General features: G+C 46.2%; 1 protein-coding gene across 1 annotated transcript in view; it reads right to left on the bottom strand.

Annotated features, from left to right (window-relative positions):
* PTPRT (protein tyrosine phosphatase receptor type T) overlaps nt 1-21,921 on the bottom strand; it is a 787,789-nt gene that overhangs the window by 350,442 nt on the left and 415,426 nt on the right. Inside the window, exon 8 of the mRNA XM_062202558.1 lies at nt 20,801-20,910. Coding sequence (XP_062058542.1) covers nt 20,801-20,910 — 110 coding nt within the window. The remainder of the gene's footprint in view (nt 1-20,800; nt 20,911-21,921) is intronic.

The raw sequence follows: 21,921 nt of genomic DNA on the forward strand, positions 1-21,921 counted from the left end.
GGGTGGGTAGGGGAAATGGGGAGATGTTGGCGGAAGGGTGCAAAGATTCAGTTATGCAGGATGTATAAGCTCTGAGGGTCTAATATGCAACATAGTTAATACCAACCAGGGATGGGTGTTTAGCCTATTGGTTAAGAAGCTTGCATCCCAATCAAACTACCCAGGTTCAATTCTGGTCCTTGATCTCGGTTCTAGCTTTCTGATATTTCAGATCCTTGGAGGCAGCAGTGATGGCCCAAATAAGTGGGTCCCTGCCACTCATGTGGAACACCTGGATTGCATTTTCAATTCCCAGTTTTAGCCCCAGCTCAGCACTGCCATTGTGAATGCTTGGGGCATGAATCAGTAGGTGGGAACACCTTTATCTTCCTGTCTCTGCCTCTCACATTTTGAAAATTAAAAATACTTGAAAAATACTCAACTGCATACTTGAAATTGCTAAGAGTTGACTTTAAGTGTTATCCCCCCCCCCCCCACACACACACACACGTATAGCTATGTGATGGAATCAATATATTAACTATTTTGGTAAGCATCTCACAATGCATAGGTAAATCCAAACATCATGTGGTACACATTAAGTAGATTTCATTTTTATTTGTCCAGTACACCTTGGTAAGGTTGGAGAGAGAGAGAAAAAGAAAAGAGGTAATGGGGGCTGGCCATATGAGCGCCAGTTTGAGTCCTGGCTGCTCCACTTCCGATCCAGCTCTCTGCTATAGCCTGGGAAAGCAGTAGAAGGTGGCCCAAGATCTTGAGCCCCTGAACCTGTGTGAGAGACCCAGAAGAAGCTCCTGGGTCCTGGCTTCGGATTGGCACAGCTCCGGCCATTGCAGCCAATTGGGGAGTGAACCAGTAGATGGAAGACCTCTCCCTCTCCCTCTCCACCTGTCCTCTTTCAAATAAATAAATAAACCTTAAAAAAAGAAAAAAAAAAAAAGAAAAGCGGTAATGATTCAGATGATGGAGGCAAGCAGACAGTGCCCCAGGAGCAGGTCATAGGATGGGAAGCCTCAAACGTGGAGCTTCAACACGTCAATGTGTACACTGGTCCAGCACTGAAGAGCTTGGTGCTTCCAGAACATAGAGATGGAAGCAGGCTGTCCAGAAAGGAAACTAGAGAGGTCATGGGGGGTCAGGGAGCATTCTGGACAAGCCAAGCAAGCTCCAGGACACTCTGTCAGCACTGCAGTGCCAGAAGCAGTCATCCAGGTTGCCCAGCATATATTTCCTCTATTTTTTTCTTTTGAAAGACTTATTTATTTGAAAACAAGAAACTTCATGAACTGCCAAGGTTCTTGTCTACAGGGAGCTGAGCCCTTTCTGACACTGCTGTGCAGATGTTAAAAAGAGACTTTTGTTTTTCAAGGCTGACTTGGAATGAGAAACTTTTTCCAGTAATGAAAAATGTTACCCCAATTTTCCTTCTGCAATTTCCCTTTGATGTTGACCATGATTATTTCTGTCAGGACCCTCCAAAAGCCATCAGGGCAAGCATACTGTTCAGTCGCATAGGAGGGGAGGTGAGGACTCTGACTACCTACCGCAAGTCAACTGCAGAAATGCTCGGGTTGACGGGTATTTGCCAACAGAATAATGGTAATGAAGCCACATCCTCCAAATCTGGCCCCACCTGCTTCCTCTCACCTACTTTATCAGCCCTTGTCCATCCAATGTTGACTGTGCACCACTCTGCAAAGATTTGATAGGTCTGGCTGGGGAGACAGAATGTGGACTGGAGGGGACTTCCAATCCCAGGCCCTTCCAGACCTCAGCATTCCTCTTTATGCCAAGAGTGCCCACGTACCCTCCATCTGTGAGACCATGGTCACCCCAGTCAGGTGGACCAAAAATCTCCAAGGAATGCTGATAACTTCCAAGATCACTTAAGGAGTGCTTTGGAGAAGACCCTGTAGATAACTAGTTAAGAAGACAGCCCTTGTCATCAAACCTGGTAGGAATCTAGGCTTTGTTTACTAGTCCTGTGATCTTAAGTTTGTTCTCCTAAGCCATATGATTTTAGAGGGATAATGGTTCTCTGCTGGAAGGGCTATAAGACTTGAAATAAAGCACATAATGATAAGCACTCTGTGTATCCACTGTAAGCGTAACGGGCTCTCAATGGGTACTGGCAGGAAAGAGGTGGATAATTCAAGAACAGTAGAATAGAGCTACTATTAACAATGCTGTGGACAAGGTGAAGGAAATGGGGCAGAGTACAGTGAGGTTTAGTAAGGAAGAGAGAAATGACTGGAAGAAGCAGCACCCAAGACCTGGAACACCACCTTGAGAAGAGCTGTGGCCTCCTAGATGGGAGGACCCTCCCTCCCCCACAATCTCCTGCAGGAAACTCCTTTGGCTGAACAGAAGAGAGGAGGCAAAGGTGACTTAGTGATGTCTGAGATTCATTCTCCTGGGTCAGAGAGCAGGCAAAGAAGAAGGGACAGGAGACCTGGAGGAAGGAGTGAAGGCACCTGCACAGTTTCTTTCATGGAAGACCTCCCATACACCAGGTCCCAGGAGCTCAGCAATGAGCTAAATTGGAGATTTCTGAGGTGAGTAACAGACAGGTGTACAGGTGGGTGAACACAGCACAGAGTAATCAGTGCTTTTCTAGGATTTCAAGTATGGACTCCTACTCCAGATGGTACAGGGGGACCAAGTGTGCCCCAAAGGACTCTGGGGCAGATGCAAGAAAGGGAGCCTGGCAAAGGACAAATGTTCTCGAGAACGAAGGGAGTGTAAGAGAGCAAGGCTGCAGCATGAGCCCTGTGGATCTGAAAACAGGAGAAGGCATGAGAAAGCCAGCAAAGGCTGGGTCATTCATGGAGAGAAGTCTTGGTCAAGTTAAAGCGGGGAGAGGTTAGATTTTATATAGAGAGTCATTGGGATCTATTCTCTCTCTCTCTCTCTCTCTCTCTCTCTCTATATATATATATATATATATATACACATTATATATATGCATTCATGTGTGTTTTTTTAATTTTGAAAGTCAGAGTTATATATGTAGAAGGAGAGACAGAGAGAGAGAGATCTCCCATCTTGCTGATTCACTTCCCTATGGCCACAAAGGCCAGCACTGGGCCAGGCCAAAACCAGGAGCTTCATCTGGGTCTCCCCAGTGGGTGCCAGGGGTCCAAACAATTGGACCATCTTCCACTGCTTTTCCTAGGCCATTAGCAGGGAGCTGGGTCAGAAGTAGAGCAACTGAGACTCAAACTGGGGCCTATATGGGATTTTGGCAATGCAGGTGGCAGTTGTACCTGAAGCCCCCACAATGCTGGCCCCTGAGTATATATTTTATAAAATTTATTGATTTATGTATTTGAGGGAGAGAGGGAGGAAGGCCAACACACACACACACAGAGAGAGACAGAGAGAGAGAGAGAGAGAGAGAGAGAGAGAGAGAGAGAGAGAGAGAGAGAATGATAACCAAGAGAGCTCCCATCTGTTGGTTTATTCCCCAATGCCTTCAGCAGCTGGTGCTGAGCCAGGGTGAAGTCAGGAGCTGGGACCTGAATCCAGATTTCCCATGTGGGTAGCAGTGACCTAACTTCTTGAACCATCATCTGCTGCCTCCCAGTGTAAACATTAGCAGGAAGATGGAGTCAGAAGCTGAGCCAAGACTTGAACCCAGGTACTCTGACATGGGACACAGCCATTCCCAAATGGCATCTGAATGATCAGGCCAAAGGTGTGGCCCTAGGATGGGATTTTAAATAGCAGAGTGACCAAAATGATCTGTATTTCAACAGAGTGATTTTGGTTCTCTCGGGCAAGGAGATGTTGGTTGTTCCGACTCTGACCCGTGAGAAGGGGCATCAAGGCCCACAGGTGTAAGGGGCAAAGGAGGAGTCTGACAGCAGGATAAGAAAATCCTGAAGCAGTCAGGGCATGGTTCAGGGACAGAATGGTTCTAAACTAGGACACCCAGCATTTGCTTCTAGCATGATGGGAAATCCTGACCAGAAGACAACTTAGTACTGTCCAGGCCAAATGTTAATGAGCAGAGGGATCACCTGGGGAATTTTTTTTTTTTTTGACAGGTAGAGTGGACAGTGAGAAAGGGCTTCCTTTGCCGTTGGTTCACCCTCCAATGGCCGCCGTGGCCGGCGCGCTGCAGCCGGTGCACCACGCTGATCCAAAGCCAGGAGCCAGATGCTTCTCCTGGTCTCCCATGCGGGTGCAGGGCCCAAGCACTTGGGCCATCCTCCACTGCCTTCCTGGGCCACAGCAGAGAGCTGGCCTGGAAGAGGGGCAACCGGGACAGAACCTGGCGCCCCAACCAGGACTAGAACCCAGTGTGCCGGCGCCGCAGGAGGAGGATTAGCCTGTTGAGCCACGGCGCCGGCCTTCACCTGGGGATCTTGTAACAACACAGACCCTGACGTGGCAGAGATGTAGGGGAGGAGGGGTCTGCACCTCTCTAACAAGCTCTCAGGGATGATGACAACATGCGGGGTTCAGCCTTTAGGCTCAACGGCTTCAACCTTCTTGTCTACAGCTGAGCCGAGGTCATGGGAGATCAGGGCTGGCAATGTATCATACAGTAAATTGGTGTTATAGCCTGCGGGAACCCAAAGCCATGACCCCTCTGATTCAGTTTTCACAGGGCCTCCAGGACTCTCCGAGGTCTGGTCAGAGGTCAGGCACTCTACTTGCTGCTTCAGGGCAAAGGCGAGTGAGTGAACAGTGAGTGGTGAGGCACGAGCATTTCCGGCACAGCTGTGGAGAGTGCAAATGGATCTGCCAACATGTGTGTTGGGCTCTTCACACATCATCCTGCTCCGAGGGTATCATGAAAGCTGACATAAATCTCCGGTGGGCTGCCAAAGCCCTGCTTCCCAGACACGTGGCTGACATAAAAACTCAACCTAAGACTCAAAACACATTCACATGGGTGCAATCCATTTTGGGGAGCAATCTGGCAATAAGAGCCAGGAGTTACAAAAGTGCTGATTCCATTCAACCTTGAAATCCCCTGTGATTGTAGGCAGTTCCAATGCAGAAGGACCCTGACCCAGAGGAGAAAACAGCTACAACACTGAATGACTGTTGGGCAGCTATGACCACAACATGAGAGTATCTCAAATTCTTACAGTTCTCCAACATTGCAGACATCAACATTGCTTTTACTAAATGCAAATCTTAAAAAATAAGTAAGCTAATGAGATAACTGGGTTTCAGAGAGGTAATTTGCCCAAATGCCATCCATCCCGGCAGTCTTAGAATTAGGATTTGAATCCATCTGAATCTGATCTTAAAGTTAAGCTGCTTCCAACATGGGTGATGGGTTCTTCACACATCAGTCATAAAACAACATCACCATAAGCAAGAGGCTCACCACAGTGTCATCAGACATAGAAACACAGTGAGGGAATGGGGAAGCGAACCAGGGCATATACACACAATGGACAATTATACAGTCATTAAAAAAGATAAGCTTTTTCCATGGTGCTATAAAGGCTTCATGATTATGATAAAATGCTTAGTGAAAAATTATGATAGCAAATTTTTAGGTAAAAGAAGTATGCATTTTAACAAAGCTAAAATAGAAGGCAAAGTAAATGTGCTAGGGGAGGAGATTATCAGTGATTTTTTCCTCTGATAGCCAACCTTTCTGTAATAGTGTTATAAAAATTGGCTGAGAAAGGCTATGATCATAGGATGCATATTTCTATGGGGAGTGCACAGGGCTGATTGCACGCAACACCCTTAGTGGAAGTTATGACACAGACTGGAAATATCTACATATGCTCCTGCCTTCCTGTGGCTCTGCTTTTCAGACCTAAAGACCCTTTAGATGACGGGTTCTGGAGTAGACTTTCCCCCTCAGGAAGGCATCTGGAGGACCGAGTCTTTCCTCCAAGTAGTAATACAGGGTCAGCATCATTAAAAAGAACTGGGCTCCAGAAATCCAGCCAGTGGGGAAATGGACAAAGGCCTTTAGGTATCACTGCTGGCACTGTGGCTGGCCATGAATGAAGGGCTAGTCTTCTGGTCCATGGCTCAGTTTGCTAGAGCTCTAGGGGAGAGCAGAAGTGCATCTTGCTAGAGAAAAAACAGTTGTGAGAACCAAACTGTTCTCAAAAATGGGTATTGCCAAGGCCATTCCCAACTCCCACCTTGTCCATACACTCCTAGACAATCTCATTCCAAGCTCCACCTACAGTCAAGGGCACAGCAACAGCTTCAGCTAGGACAGTCTCAATGCCCAGGAGCATGGGGGAGATCACAGCACTGGTGTCCCTAAGACAGCCTTTCCTGGGAGCTTGCTGAATGAAGCAAACCTGCTTGCATAGGGTCTCGGCATATTCGCTGTACCTCCACACACAGGCTGAGGTCTTGCAATAAATGGGCGGATCCTCAGGGAGTTAAGCCTGATGCTCATGCTCATTTCCCGAATCCTCTGGTCTCCCTGATTTATCACACTGAGTCCAACCAGGAGACAGGAACAACTCTGACACTGCCGTGTCTTTGTCTACCGCAAACTGGACACCTAGCAGCTCAGTGCTAACTACAGTGTCTGGGAAGTTTCTCTGGAAGCTCGTACCAACTGCCTCATCTCCTTCTCCGCCCAGAATGCCTAGGTCCCTGCAGGTATTACAGCAGAGTCCATTGTGTTATAATTATTGTCAAACGGTTTTGAAACTGAAACATGCATAGAGCACAGGAAAAATACGCAGAAATGATCATGAAAAAGGACAGATCCTACAGGACAAACCAGTGAGTGCAGAACTCCACCCATCTCCGTATCAATGCCCTGAGATCTGGCTGGAGATACCAGGCAGGCTGTCTCATGGATTCTAACCCCATTCGACTGGAAATGAGAGGAGAGAGTCTGAGACCATGTCAGAGCTCAGGGGAAGAGCGTATCTGATTGGATTTTGATGCCCATCATGAGAACCGTGCAAGTATTAGAGAGCTGTGGAGCACACAGATGTCCTACATTCATTTCTCTGTTAAGAAATAAACAAAATGAAAGTTTTAAAACAAGAGGAAACTGTGACCACCACTTCTAACCTCAGGTTTATAGATTTCCATCCAAATGTCTACATACTGTTCTCTCTCCTCCCCTAGATCCATTTCTATTGAACAGAGAGAGCTATCATTTTGAGGACAGTTTCTGTGATCAATGGGAGGCCTGTGAATGCCTCTGCTTGCTACTGGCAAATGTATTGAGAGGGAAAAGGAAAGCAGGGTGTCCAAACTCCCCCAGCCAGCTGTTAAAAGAGATCTAAGTTTTCTCTCATCCTCCCAAAATTCTCTTTTACATTCTAGGCAGACCAGTAAACACAACTCAAAATAAACTGACTAGAAAGTAAAGTATGGTCTATGTGTTCAGAGAAACAGCCAGCCATTAAATGAGAAACTTATGTAAATAACATAGGAATAAGAATGTGCTGAAAAGACCAAAAAGTAAAAAAATGGGATCATAATTATGTCAAAGACATTGCAAATACGGAGACTAGAAAGAAAACAAACACACAAGGAAATGGCTGACAAGTAAAGGAGTGAAGATGGGGTTACTTTCTATGCCCTATCTTCCTAAAACTACAGCATGTTGTTTTAATGTTACAAACATTAAGAAAGAATAAACTCTTTTGAAAAATCAATCATAGGGAAACACATATCTAAATGTTTACTACAGTTGTTGTGTTAACCTTGATTCAAGTTTGAAATACAATTTTTCCATTAAACAAGCACTTGAGTGTCTACTTTGTGTCAAGCCCTGTTCTAGGTACTTGGGGTATACCTGTAAATGCACATTCCTAACCTTGACAAGCTTACATTTAAGCTTTTGAATTCTGTGAGTTAACTGTAAGTAAACTCACTGCTCAGTGGAACCTCAGGCAGTCTATCAGAGATTATTATAAAATCTGTGGCATAGTCTCATCACTGTTTATCTACTTGAGAGGCAGAGAGACAAAGACAGTGAGAGAGAGAGAAAGGAGGACAGGCAGAAAACCAGAGCTCTCATCTGCTGGGAAACTCCCCAAAGGCCTGCAGTGGCAGGGGCTGGGCCAGGCTGGAGCCAGGAGCTGAGAGCTCAATGCGAGTCTCCCACATGGGTGACAGAAACCCACGCACTTGAGTTATCTCTTAGCGTGTACATGAGCAGGAAGTTGCAACAGGGAGAACTTGGAGTGGAGCCAACACTCAAACGCAGGCACCCCACTGTAGGAGGCAGGGATCCTAACCAGTATGTTTCTCACTTGGCCAACACCCACTCCCTGTGATTCATTTGGTGCTATCAGGCCAGCTCTGTGAACTAATGGATGCTAGCAGCTTCCTCCTTATTATCGTGGTACCTGAGCTGTCGAGGGAACTCTCCAGCCTTCATTTACTAAAATAATAATAATGTAAAACACCACTACACGTGAGTGCCTATTGTGTCTCCAGGGTTGGATAAGACATTGGTTATTTTTTTCAGTAGTGAATAATATAAATATATAGGAGTCCTGCTTCCATGGCACTTAGACTATGGGGTGGTGCATGTATGAACAGACAAGCAACAATTACAAATGGTGAGTGGGTAGAGTTCTACTCTAGTGGGCATTTGCAGGAGGCTTTTCTGAGCAGGTGGCATGGAATAGGAGAGGAAGAGCTATCTGGCAAATAACTCAACGTGTCAAGAGTCTGAGGCAGGGGAGAATGCGGATATAAAGGCTAAGCAGTGACACTAGGAAAAAGGAATGGGAGATGCAAATTTTTAAGGCATAAGAAAGAAGTTTGTGTTTTACGTGAAATACGGTATTTCTATAAATAAGGCGCTAAAATGATGGGAGACATTAAAGAAAATCTAAATAAACAGAGATCTAATATTATAAAGACATCAATTGATCATATATTTTTCTATATACAATGTAAAGCAAATCATAACTACACCAGATGTTTTCACTAAATTTGCTAAGTAGATGCTAAAATGAAAGAGCCAATGGCAAGAATAACCAAAATATTTCTGAAGAAGGATGAGGACGAGGGATCTATTAACTGTAAGCCTATAACAATTATGACTGCATGAGGCTGTGGTGTGAGGAAGAAAGTGGAACAGAGCTCAGGAAAAAATTCAAGAGTGCAAAGAATTTTGTCATAAGTTAGACATGGGCTGGTAGGGCAGAGAAAAAGAGAGGCTGTTTATTCAAGGGACCTGGAGAAGTGTCCATCCATATAGAAAAAAATGAGTTTTGCACTCCCTCTCACACCATACACAGAAATTAACTGCAGGTAGGTCACAGACTTGAATTTCAAAAGCAGCAGTATACAACTTTTAGTAGAAACACAGGGAGTCATCTTGCTCATCTTTGTTGGAAGAAATTTCTGAAGAATATAGCATCTCTCAGCTACGTAAGACTGGAAAAAAACTCATTATAATTAAGAATTTTATTTTCTAAAGATATCTTACAGGATATAAAAACAGCATGTTCTACATGTAACTGTGGGAAATAATACCAAAAGTACATTCTAAAAAGTAGTACATATCAATAAGAAAAGTATATACCAGGAGTCTTTTTAAAAAACTCCATGTAAAAATGTGAATTCTGAGTAAACCATAATTTCAAACTATAATTATGAGTAAACTGTAATTTCAAACATTGTGGATTTTTACATTTTTACACCATAAATTTTTATTTCCATTTTTCTGCCAACTCTTTGAAATACTCTTGTAGAAAACCTTCCCTCAGAAAAGGAAATACACACATGTAAGAAACACGTGAGGAGATATTCAGCCTTAATAATGATTGAAGGAATGCAAAGACAGACAGACAGCAGTGAGTTGCATTTCATAACTCCTTAACAGGCCCAATGAAGAATCCTTAAGAATGCCAAACACTGGAGAGGATCTGAAATCACAGCCGCTCTAATACTTTGCTGGTCTGATTACATATCAGTGAAACCTGCATAGAAAATAGCTTTGGCAGGTTTCTGTAAAGTTGAACATTTTTTAATCATGTGACCTAATTTCTAGATATTAACCCAAGAGGAAACCTGCCATGTATACAGTAGGAGGTATATATAAGAATGCTGGTGATGAAGGCAACATCTTGGAGGCAACCCCTAACGCCTTTGCAAGGCTAGCGGATAAAAAGCATTGCAATATCTTCACACAGTGGAATATCAGACAGCTGAACTCATCAATGGGGATGAAGGTTAGCATTTATTATGGGATAAAAATGTTCCACAGAGCACGTATAACTTAAAATCCTTCTCTGATAAAGCAAAAAAAAAAAATGCTTTTAAGGAATGCGCACAAGTAGTAAAAACCAGAAAGAGCATAAAGGAATCGCACACAAGATTCAGGAGGAAGGAATTAGGACACGGTAGCAAGTCGGTTTGGATGCACTCTTACACAGATCCTGAGTAGGTTCTGTCCACATTCTGGTTGCCTGGCAAGTGACAAGTCACAAAAAGGAGTGGATGAGGCCGGTGTCGTGGCTTAACAGGCTAATCCTCTGCCTTGCGGCGCTGGCACATCGGGTTCTAGTCCCTGTCAGGGCGCCGGATTCTATCCCGGTTGCCCCTCTTCCAGGCCAGCTCTCTGCTATGGCCCAGGAAGGCAGTGGAGGATGGCCCAAGTGCTTGGGCCCTGCACCCGCATGGGAGACCAGGAGAAGCACCTGGCTCCTGGCTTCGGATCAGCGCGGTACGCCGGCCGCAGTGGCCATTGGAGGGTGAACCAGCGGCAAAAAAGGAAGACCTTTCTTTCTGTCTCTCTCTCTATCCACTCTGCCTGTCAAAAAAAAAAAAAAAAAAAGGAGTAGATGAATACATACAAAAGAGTCATCCAGGAACCAATGGGGAAAATGCTTTGTGAAACCAGGAGTGAGATCAATCTAATTTGGGGCACCTAAGTGACAGGTCACAGCAGGAGGGTCCCTTGAATTTTATATGGTCTAATCTTCCCAAGTCGTGAATACAGAAACTGAGGCCCAGGTTGGGAGAGTAGTTAAAGACAATTACTTGGCAACATCAAACCAAAAGTCAATCAAATTTCCTATTTAAAAGATTGAATATCTGACTTGCAGTGTTACATATTTATTAAAAATATTGAAAAACAAACAGGCAACCCCAGGGTGGGCATTTGGTACAGTGGTTAAGATGCCAGTTGGAATGCCCATACTCCACATCAAAGTCTGGGCTCTAGCCATGCTCCTCATTCCAGCTTACAACTACAGCGCACCCTGGGAGGCAGCAGGTGATGGCTGGAGTGCTTGGGTTCCTGCCACCTGTGCGGGAGACCCTCACTGAGTTCCTGGCTCCTGGCTTCAGCTTGGCACAGCTCTGGCTGCTGTGGGCATTTGGGAAATGAACCAGCAGATGGAAGTGTTCTTTCTCTTTCTCTCTATTTCTATCTCTCTCTCCCCCTGTCAAATAAATAAAATGTTCGAAAAGTATGCCCAAAAAGGGGAAATAAACAATGACTATTTTTATAATTTTAAGGACTCTGAAGGAGATGTGATATATAGCATGTATGTGTTAATGTATGCATGCATGTGTATGTATGTGGGTGCAGAAAAGTATGGATGGGTGGATTGAAACCATAATGAGGCAAACCAAAGTCCTGTACCTGTGTGTCAGTTTTACAGAATTACTTTCTTCTTGGGGAAGAGGGAGAAAAAAGGTTATCAAAGAAAAAGGGTCCACTGGTTTGGGGTGAGGGGGAGCAAGCCCCTGCAAGCCAACACAAGGACAAGCAAAGAACCATGAACTTGAACCCCAGCTTCAGGTGCTTTGGAATGGAGTTTTCCAGAGTCCTACTGACAGATGAAAACCTGGAGACACCCTTCCTGTGGGTCCCAAACACAGAGCTGTGCTGACCAGACCAGGAAGGAAAGAGCTAGCCTGCTACAAGCGGCACACAGGTGGAATTCCGACAGGAGTCACATGGTGAAACATCCGAGATGAAGAGAGAACAAGTTGTGATGTTGAAGAGACACTGCAACGTCAACACCGCCTCTGGGCACAGTTTATTGAAAGGATCCTGGTAGCCAGAGAGAGGGATCCACCTGCAGCTGGACGTCTGTGTGCACAGGTGGATCCCTTACCTAGGCCTCTGGGAACATACACATTGCATCAAGAGAGTTTCCTTCCTATCTAAGGAACAGGAAGGAGAGCTCACGGGGTGCCCAATGCAGAATACTGTTTCATTTCCTTCCCTCTTCTCCCCTAAGACTATAAATGCATAGGGCTAAATTGAACCTGGAGATTATCGTTTCTTTTTGGGGGGGGGAGGGGAGTAGAGACCTAAAATTTTTCATTAGCATAAACTCCAGAGAGGTATTACTGTAAAAGCTCATGAGAAACAGCTGGGAGTCCAGTGAAATGGCAGGGCATCTGTCCTCTGATGTCACTCTGGCAGGGATACGGAGGGACCTGAAACCCCTTCAGCCCAGAGTCCTAGCACCATGTCTCTGTATCTCCTGCAGTAAAGTCCCTGAAGAAATGGAGCAGTTGTGAGGTTGGAGATGGAGAGATGGGTGCAGTCAAGGGGTGAAAGTTGTCCACAGACTTGCCAGTAAGCATACAAGCATGAAGGTTCTATAACAAGCTCACAGAAAAAAAAGCAGTTATGAAAAATTAGCTAAGGATTTCAAAAAATTTGCACCAAAATAAACAGTTTAACTGTTTTCATGCACTTGTCAAAGTCCCCTTGTACATGTGTACATCCATGTGCCAAGGTACAACTGCATAAAAATATAAGCTAATCATAAAAATATAAAAATCATAAATATAAGCTAATTAAAAATAAGCTAAATAATCACAAAAATATAAGCTCTTTCTCTCTCACACACACACACTCATGTGTACACCACAGGGAACAGCTCCCTCACAGCAACCCCTGCCATTTTTTCTACAGCTGAACTGAATGATTTATGTTTACTGTGAAAACCTTCCCATTGCCAAGAGAACACGATTTGCTGCTTTAGGTAACAAGTGTTCTGCATCTGTTGATTTCCACTGTCGCATTACCAGCCTCCATCACAAATACCTGTTATAACAGAAAAAAAAAAAAAAAAAAGGAACACCCAAGGCAAAGATATAGGCATTCCTGACATCCCACGAGCAGATGATAGGCAGGACTAATGGGCCCACTTACATAAATGCAACTTACTCATAGCAGAATTCAGCTTCGTTTCCTCCTAGACTCTCGGTGCCAGAAATCATTCTTTTCAACCAGAGTTGTTTCTATCGAAACACCTGTCAGCTTCCTGTCAGCCTGGACGAACTGTGTATGACATCTACCCAGGGCTGCCTACATTCCTCACATCTCTAAAAGGAAACATCCAATGCAGGGTGAGTGATGAGCTGAGGACTGAAACAAATGGCTCCCGGACATCCCACGGCCCTGACTTTTGAGATTTAGGGAAGGCCTCTGGGCACAGCCACGAAGCTCGGCGTGTGCATGCGTCTTTTCAGTCCCACAAAAATAACAACAGACCCAGCTTAGACTATCCAGGAGAGGTAAGAAGACTTGGAAGGTCTGAGGTGGGCTCCAGCATCAAATTTCCAAGGTGCCATCAGCAAAGTACAGAGGGATACTGACCCAATGCCGGCTCCCTGTGTATCTTCAATTACTCTACATACTGTTCGCTTAGTAAGCTTGAAGGGAAAAGGCCAAAGCTCCTTGAATTTGAACCCTAGAGAAAATCAGCAGCCAGCACCTGCCTGTGCCAAGTGGGCTACAGCAGGACATCAGGTAGAGTTGGAGTTTGGCAGTGTGAATGGGGGTACAGTCAGCTTGGATCAAGACTGGTGATTTAGTGGGTATTTAGTTAGGAGAGCACTGGGCTAATTTTGTATAATGCTTCTTCCCAACCCTAGATATACATTAGATTTCCTGGTAGAACCTGTTTTGGACAGAGTAGACAGGAGGGGATCTCTTGGAAGGGAAGAGTACAAAGCAAACAGTGATGAGGATTATAAAGAGGAGAGGGTGGCAGGCAGAAGGAATGACATTCAGAAAGGCGCTGGGTGAGCTGGAGAAAACGGGAGCAGCCTAGAGGAGCTGGAGCACTGGAAGCCGTGGGAAGAGAGGGGGTGAAGTGGGAGAGGCAGGAGGAGGCCAGGGCACTCAGTGCCTCGCAGGCAAGCAGGGGCCCTGCAGGGAAATACAATGGTCACAGCTGCCTTTGAGACAGTCTGGCTGCATCATAGAGTAGATTAAGGGAGGCATGGAGGGAGTGGGCAGGGAGGGACTGCAATGGCTTCAGCATCCAGTGGATACCCAGTGCAGGGTGTGGTGGTGGAGGTGGGGCCATAGGGCCTGACCGCAGGCTATCTTCTGGTAGACGAGCTGTGTGGTAGCTAGGGAAAGGGACGACACATTCATTTTTTTTTTTCTTATTTGACAGGCAGAGTTATAGACAGTGAGAGAGAGAGACAGAAAGGTCTTCCTTCCGCTGGTTCACTCCCCTAATAGCTGCCTCAGCCAGCGCTGCGCCGATCTGAAGCCAGGAGCCAGGTACTTCCTCCTGGTCTCCCAATGCAGGTGCAGGGCCCAAGTACTTGGGCCATCCTCCGCTGCCCTCCCGGGCCACAGCAGAGAGCTGGACTGGAAGAGGAGAAACCGGGACTAGTACCCGGCGCCCCAACCGGGACTAGAACCCAGGGAGCCGGTGCCGCAGGCAGAGGATTAGCCAAGTGAGCCACAGCGCTGGCCCACAACACATTCATTTCTGGCTTGAACAATCCCAAAGAAACAAGAGCTTCTTCCTTAGTTACCAGGCTGCCTCAAGTGATACTCATAGCGGCCAGCATTATGCAAACTGTGTATCCTAATTGATGTAGAGCCTGTTTGATACATGCGAATTCTGGTTTGGGGCTGTATTAGTCAGGATGTTGCTGATCCAGCCCTGCCTAGACAACCTCCTACCCAGCTGGACCACATCCCATCTGCCCCTGGTGCCTTTCTGGACCAAAGTCATGAATGAATCTGGGATCCATGCACCTTAAGGGCATCACTGTGGCAAAGCTGAGGGCAGGTAGAGGTGTGCCCGTCCACCCACAAAGACACCACAACCTCCTATGCCCTTCCTCTTTGAGAGCTCGCTATGCGCTCAGGCACACAGCTGCTCCCACTGATGTCTGTGTCTGCTCCGTCCTGTCTGGAGCTCCCCTCTGTCTCAGCACAGGCACCGCTCTCCTGCAAGCTCTCTGCGGGCATGCTGATTCCTGGGGCCTGTGTTTTTGGTACAGATTAAATCCAACCATAGGTATGCTGGAAAAATATTGGCAGCCCTCCAACCTCTTAAAGCCCTCATATAGGTGCTCCCTGCTCTGGAATGCCACCGCCTTGTTTTATTGAGGTGAAGTCCGTGTTTTATTTAACTCTAAACGCCAGGCACCTAGAAGACCTTGTGAGATAAATGTCAATCAACCCTAGCATAATCAAGGTTCCCATTCCTGCCTAATTAGGGTCTTCTCATCCTCCTTAAGCTTTTCAGACTTTTACACTCTAATTAGAAACTTGGTGATTTTGACTGCTAAACACAACAGCTTACTGGGAAGCTTCACATGTCTGGATTTTAAATATTTTCACACTTCGTTAACCCAGTTGCAAGTGTAACATCTTCTGGCCCCGTTCCCTCTCGCTGTGCAGTTTTTATTTTTGGACAGAGAGAACAATTAATTGAATTGAAACACATATTGATTACTGTTTTTCATGAACTCCGAACAGCTTGTGTCTGAATGATTTTATTGAGGAGTTTTTAGGCAACTGTTTGGCTGGGTTGCTTCTCCAGTGACCTCATTCGGGCTGTAAGTGCCGTCTGTGCTTTTGGTGAATGGTGGTTGTTTCCTAAGATCTGCAGCAGAGTGGAAGAGACCACATCACATCACACTTCTTCACATACAGTCCCTGAATGGGGAATCCTAGTAGCCCGTTCTGATCCAAGAGCAGGGCTCTGGAAGTCTATGCGAATGGCACCATGGCCATGTCCCTGGTAACACTCTTTGAGCAACAAGTGAAGAGGGACATTCCCTAGTCCATTCAATGAGCACTTACTTCATGCCACGCCTCTGATGCTGTCACCAGCCGAGCCGTCCACACGAGTTGATATTTCATCACCGGTACAACTCCCGTACAGATCCACACTGTGACGTCTTACAATGTCTCTTAGAGCCAATGTTTTCCATGCTTTATGTGCCCATGGTCGTCTGAGAGCTGGGGAATGCTGACTCTGATTCAGTGAGTCCAGGCTGGGTGCTGAGATTCCGCATCTCTAACACGCTCCCTGCTGATGGTAACGCTGCTGGTTTGTGAACACAAGGCTTTTGACGCCACCTCTCTCTGCACTGCCACTCTGTCAAGGGAGTGATCACAGAAGGGCTTTCTGTATCTCCCACTAAAGTACAAATCCCCAAAGATCGGAGGCCGTGATCTGATTGATCTTAACACCTCCTGTTGCACAGAGGACAGGCTGGCTTCCATGGGCTCTGACAAACTCCCACGTCCGTTGGCAGAGAGAGGTCGTGGCTGCGGCAATACCTGGCTGGATCACGGCCCTGGGGTAGCAAGGGGGCTGGGCACGAATCCCACCCCTTAGAGAAGGAGGGCCCAGAACCTACCAGTCCATAGTACCAGGGTGCCCAGCGAGCTAAGAACTGGTTAATGAAAGGGAGGGGGATGCCAAAGCTGGGTTAGCAGCAAGAAAGTGCCAGCTGCAACAAAGCTTTCATATCTCGTGTCTGGGTGCAAGGTCTTTCAATAAACAGCTGAGCCCTCACCCTCACCCCGGTACCAGAGAGGACGGAAGTGTCCTTGCCTCCGGGTGCACTTCCCAGATGTCCTCAGGTGCCTGGGCACCACACTCTATTAGCGACACAACAGTTGGGCAACCTCAGAACCTATGCAAGATTCCTTCATTCCTCTGCATAAAACTTAGAAACTTCCATGCCTCTCAGGATACAATACAAACTCTAGGAGCCCTGCAGAGCCTGCCGCCACTCACCCAGTCCCCAGCGTGGTCTCCATCACTGCCCAAGCTCAGGAAGCCTCAGCGCCTTTGACTTCCTGTCTATTCAAAGTCATCCCCACCTAAGGATCTAGACAATAGTTGTTTTCCTTCCCGTGTTGTCACTGCATGGTGCTCCATGATTCTGGCCAGTTCAGTGGCAGGGTTTAAAAAGCAAAGTGACCCCAAAAGGAGGTATGACCTCTGATTTTGTAGGTTAATCTAGGTTTTTCTCTTCATTCTCACCCATGTGAGGTCTAGAACAGTCTACCTCTTTCAAGTTACAAAGAGAGGACTAAAGCTTGGAGGCAAGATGGGACTTACTCAAAACCATCAGATGGGTGGGGGTGGAGGCAGTTATCCAAGGATGGGTCTAGAGGTGGTGACTTGGACTCATGAGAAGGAAGTTTAATCTTTACTTTAACATGCCATGTTTGATTATACATACACTGTCCTACTAATGAAATTCCTCTTCCCTACCTCATTTTTAGCTTTTTTCTTTAGATGTGCGTAGAAAGGCATAGGCAATCCTGGACCTCTCTTTCATTTGTGTTACCTTATTTTCCTTTGTAGTAAAACATTCCATCTTAAGCCAGAAGAGGGTGATTTGTAATTTATGGATTTCTCTCTCCAAATTACAACCAGAGCCCAATTTTAAAAATCAAATTGGCTTCATCTAATTAAATTTGGAAATTGCCTCATAAACACATACTTTGTTATAAATGTCTTTAAAAGTATGGCCTCCCATTTACTGTCGGGGGCTGGACTGGGTTGAGCCCGGCATGGAGGGGACTAACTCTGCTCAAGAGGGCATAACTCTTCCATCAACTACCAGACCTTCCTCAAACCTACTGCTTTCTAAAGCCATGCTTCGCAAACTTTAATGCCCACAGGAAACACTCAGGGTCTCACTAAAGCAAAATTCTGATTCAAAGGCCTGAGATGTGCATTTCTAACCAGCTCCAGGGATGCTGATGCTGCTACTCTGAGGACCACACAGGGTTGCAGCAAGGACAAGACATCAGCACCCGAGTTCGGGAGACATGGATTTGCCATCATGGCTACATGACCTGGGTCTTTTCACTTTACCTCTCTGCCCTTCCATCTCCTCATTTTTATGTCATGATAACAGCTAACATTTATAATATTATTTCTAAATGCCAAACACCACGCTAAATGCATAATTAAGCCCTCACAGAAATCCTACAAAATAGCTTTTATAATGATCCTGAATTTTTCAGATGAGAGACCTGAGGTTTTGAGAGGTTCCCTGATGTACACCAGGTCACACGGCAAGTAAATATCAGGGCTGGGATTCAGATCCAGGCTACCTGACCTCAACAGTCAACATTCTTACCTCCAGGGACTAATTACTTTGTCATACAGATAATCATAGTCATGTTTATGCTCCAGATACAATGGTTGAAGCACACAACTTCCTTAGCTCCTGTCAAGGCATCCTCTGCAAATGTTGCATCAGGAGAGCCTAAAATGTTCACAAACAAGTCCAGCTACAATTTTCTATTGCTGGTTCACAGCCCAGTGGCTGCCAAACATGTATGTGAAGGTATCTCACCACGGCTGTCTTCAGTAGAGTTCACTGGGGAATGCCAACATGCCTGGCAGCTGGTCTTGGAAAATTCACGAAGTACCAGGTTCACACAACACAAAGGGTGTACCACTGCACTCTGTGTGCATCTTTGTGCTGGGAGCTCCAGAGAGTGCAGCAGACCACGATGCCTCAACTTCAGGAGCTACTGTTCAGAAAGAGTCTCTCACCTAGGTTATTCCAGGTCCCCTCCAAGGATTCCTTTCTTTTTATTAGGCATAATCCCACGAGAGGAAAAATGTATTACTACCAAGGAAGAAGTCTGCGGAAAGATACGGCTCCACCTGCAGAAGCTCAAGCTCTCTTCCAAATGGAGGAAGGCACAAGGATCAGGGTCTTCTGTCATCAACCCAAGGCACAATGAGAAGAACTAAGGAAGCTGTCAGGAGTTGGTGATAAACTCATTCCACTGGAAGGCCTGCCTTTTATTCTGAAATTATGCTTTGTATTTTTGGAATTGTGTCTTTGTCTTTAAAAAAGGATGCTAATGAAAGATGATGAAGTGCCCCATGGTGGTCCCTGAAATCTTTTGAATTGTTACTGGCCTGTGAATCTTTAATATCTGGCATAGAGATATTTACATAACAGTACCCAGTAACTTAACTCCTTTCCCTTTGTTTCACAGGGAACAGGAGGCCTCACACCAACTCTGTGTGTGTGTGTGTGTACACTCTGCTTTGCAAAGCACAGCTCATAGCTTTGAAATGACTGGATGTCATTTAAATCCCCAGTCCCTCTCTTCCCTGACTGGTGTGAGGATCTCCCCTGCTCTTACAGCAGCCCCAGGAAGGAAGGGGTTCCCATGCATTTGGCCCCAAAAGCCCACAAATCATGGGGCGGGAATGCCATTTCCTCCTGTATGCTGATCCTGAGAGCTGCCCCAAGCCCTTGATAATGTCTCAGAGGGAGACGCTGGTTGTTCTTCTGAGGAATGCCAGCTGTAGCAAAACAAGGTGTTTCTCCAGCACCTTGCACATACTGAATAATTCTCTCCTCTCTCTGAGAGCTCTAAAGACCACTCCTGTCTCCCTAGGGAGCCTATGTGTCCTTCGGATTAATCCTGACTATTTCTCCCTCATCAAATGTTGACTTTGCCCTCCCCGCAGAGATCACTCTCCCTTCCGGAAGGGATATCCTCCCCAACCCCCTCTCTGCAGTGAATGTTTCTACCTGAGAAATCAGGACCCGAGGCCCCTGGGTTTCAGCTGGGGATGTTTGTGCCTTTTCCCTCCTTAGATCCTGAAGCATCGATTATCACTCTCATTTTACAGATAAGGAAACTGAGTCTTTGAAGAGGAGGACCTTACCTAAGGCAACTGAAGACTGCGGTGGGGCTCCTGCAACATCAGGTTACATCTTTCCAGCTTAGCACCCACGCCGTTCCCTCTGCATTGCTGTATTTTTCTGTTTTATCCAACATTTCGATCTCCAGGTGTTTCAACACACAAGAGGTAGCAGGAGAATCAATCTTATCCATAGCCTAACACATGAATCTTAGCTATATCAGCTTTCTCGGATTTCTTATTCTTGTTTTTGCTTTAGAATGGACTTCTATGCAATGTTTTAGAACACTATGTTATAACAGCTTGATGCGAACATTCCTGCTTGAATGGACTCTGTTCCACCTTATCATGATGAGGCCCTGTTAACGCTGGCAGGTAGCTTGGACACCATCACCTGGGTGACAATAAACTGTCCCTTAGACATAGACCAATTTTAAGCTCTTGTACCCTAGAGAAGAAAATAAATCTGCGACTATTGCCATAGCCCAGGGACTGATGTGGGTGGGTGGGGTAGGCACTGTGTGAGTCCCCAAATGGACTTTCACTACCCTTGGCCAGGCCTGAGTCTTTTCTTCTAGATGGCAACAATCTGACTCCTTGAGTTCTGGGGTGATACATTCTTATCCTTATAACCTCAGTGCATGGTTTGAGTACGCCCAGAGTTCCTGAATTCATGTTAAAGCATTGCCACGTCGATTTGAGCTTTAGAGAAGCAGGTACTTCTACTAAGTGCTTTCTCTCTGACCAGGATCTTACACACATCATTTCACTTCAGCCAGTGGAGCTGTTGGCCCCTGTTTCCCTCACAACCCCTGCCCCATTCTAGCATCAGAAGGATTTTGGTCAGCTCTGTCTCTTTTTCATGCGCAACAGAATAGGTGCTCACCAACTCTGGGCTGAGTGAACAGAATGAAGCTGAGCCAACTGGTGCAGCCCCAGGGCCTCCTTACCTCATACAGTGTGATGACCCCATTGGTCTCATTGGGAGGTTTCCACTGAATGTACATCTTCTCCTCGAAAGGCCCTCCTTGGATGGATTCCAGAGGAACAGCTCCTGGAACTACAGAAGGGAAAATATGCAAACTCAATGTCACCTTCCATGTGACCTCTCCAGTTCCCTGATCAACAACAAAGGTTGGCAAAGTTTGACAAGAACCAGATAGTGCCTATTTTAGGTTTGATGGTCCATCCCACCTTGGGAAGAACCATTCAACCCTGCCATGGAGGCCCAGACATGGCCAGACACAATCCACCAATGAATGTATGTGGCTATGTTCCAACACAACTTTATTCCCAAAAGCAGGCAAAGGGCTGGATTTGGCCAGACACTCTGGTTTCCTGATGCCTTTTCACTTGCAGACTGATCAAGTATCTCTCTGAATCGAACCTGATTGGAATAGGAGGGTGCCAGCCACCTTGACCTTGCCAGGAGGTAGGAACCTGGAATTAGGCATTTGCTTTGGAAATGGAATTTGAGGAAGGCAAAGACAGCTTTGTCATCTTTTTCTATCATTTCCCTAATTCTTCCAAGTTTTCTCCAACTTCAGAAAGCACTTGCTCAGGTTCCTAATTCCTGAATCCACAGGAATGAAGTTCCTTGAATCTCAATCCAATAGGAAGAAGCTTGCTTGGATCCCAGAAGGCGGTTAGTTTGTCTCCCATGCCTGGTATAAGGTACAGGCTAATGCACTACTTCTTGGTTAGATGAGTCAGTGAATGGATGACCTTTGCCATCTCTGAACACAACCTCTCCTGGGGCTGCTTCTGCAACAGGCCTGGTTTCTTTTTTTTTTTTTTTTTGACAGGCAGAGTGGACAGTGAGAGAGAGACAGAGAGGAAGGTCTTCCTTTTGCCGTTGGTTCACCCTCCAATGGCCACCGCGCTGTTCCAATGGCAGGAGCCAGGTGCTTCTCCTGGTCTCCCATGGGGTGCAGGGCCCAAGGACTTGGGCCATCCTCCACTGCACTCCCTGGCCACAGCAGAGAGCTGGCCTGGAAGAGGGGCAACCGGGACAGGATCGGTGCCCCGACCGGGACTAGAACCCGGTGTGCCGGCGCCGCAAGGTGGAGGA

Source organism: Lepus europaeus, chromosome 10, assembly GCF_033115175.1.
Source record: "Lepus europaeus isolate LE1 chromosome 10, mLepTim1.pri, whole genome shotgun sequence".
In the NCBI taxonomy this organism is placed as follows: Eukaryota; Metazoa; Chordata; class Mammalia; order Lagomorpha; family Leporidae; genus Lepus; species Lepus europaeus.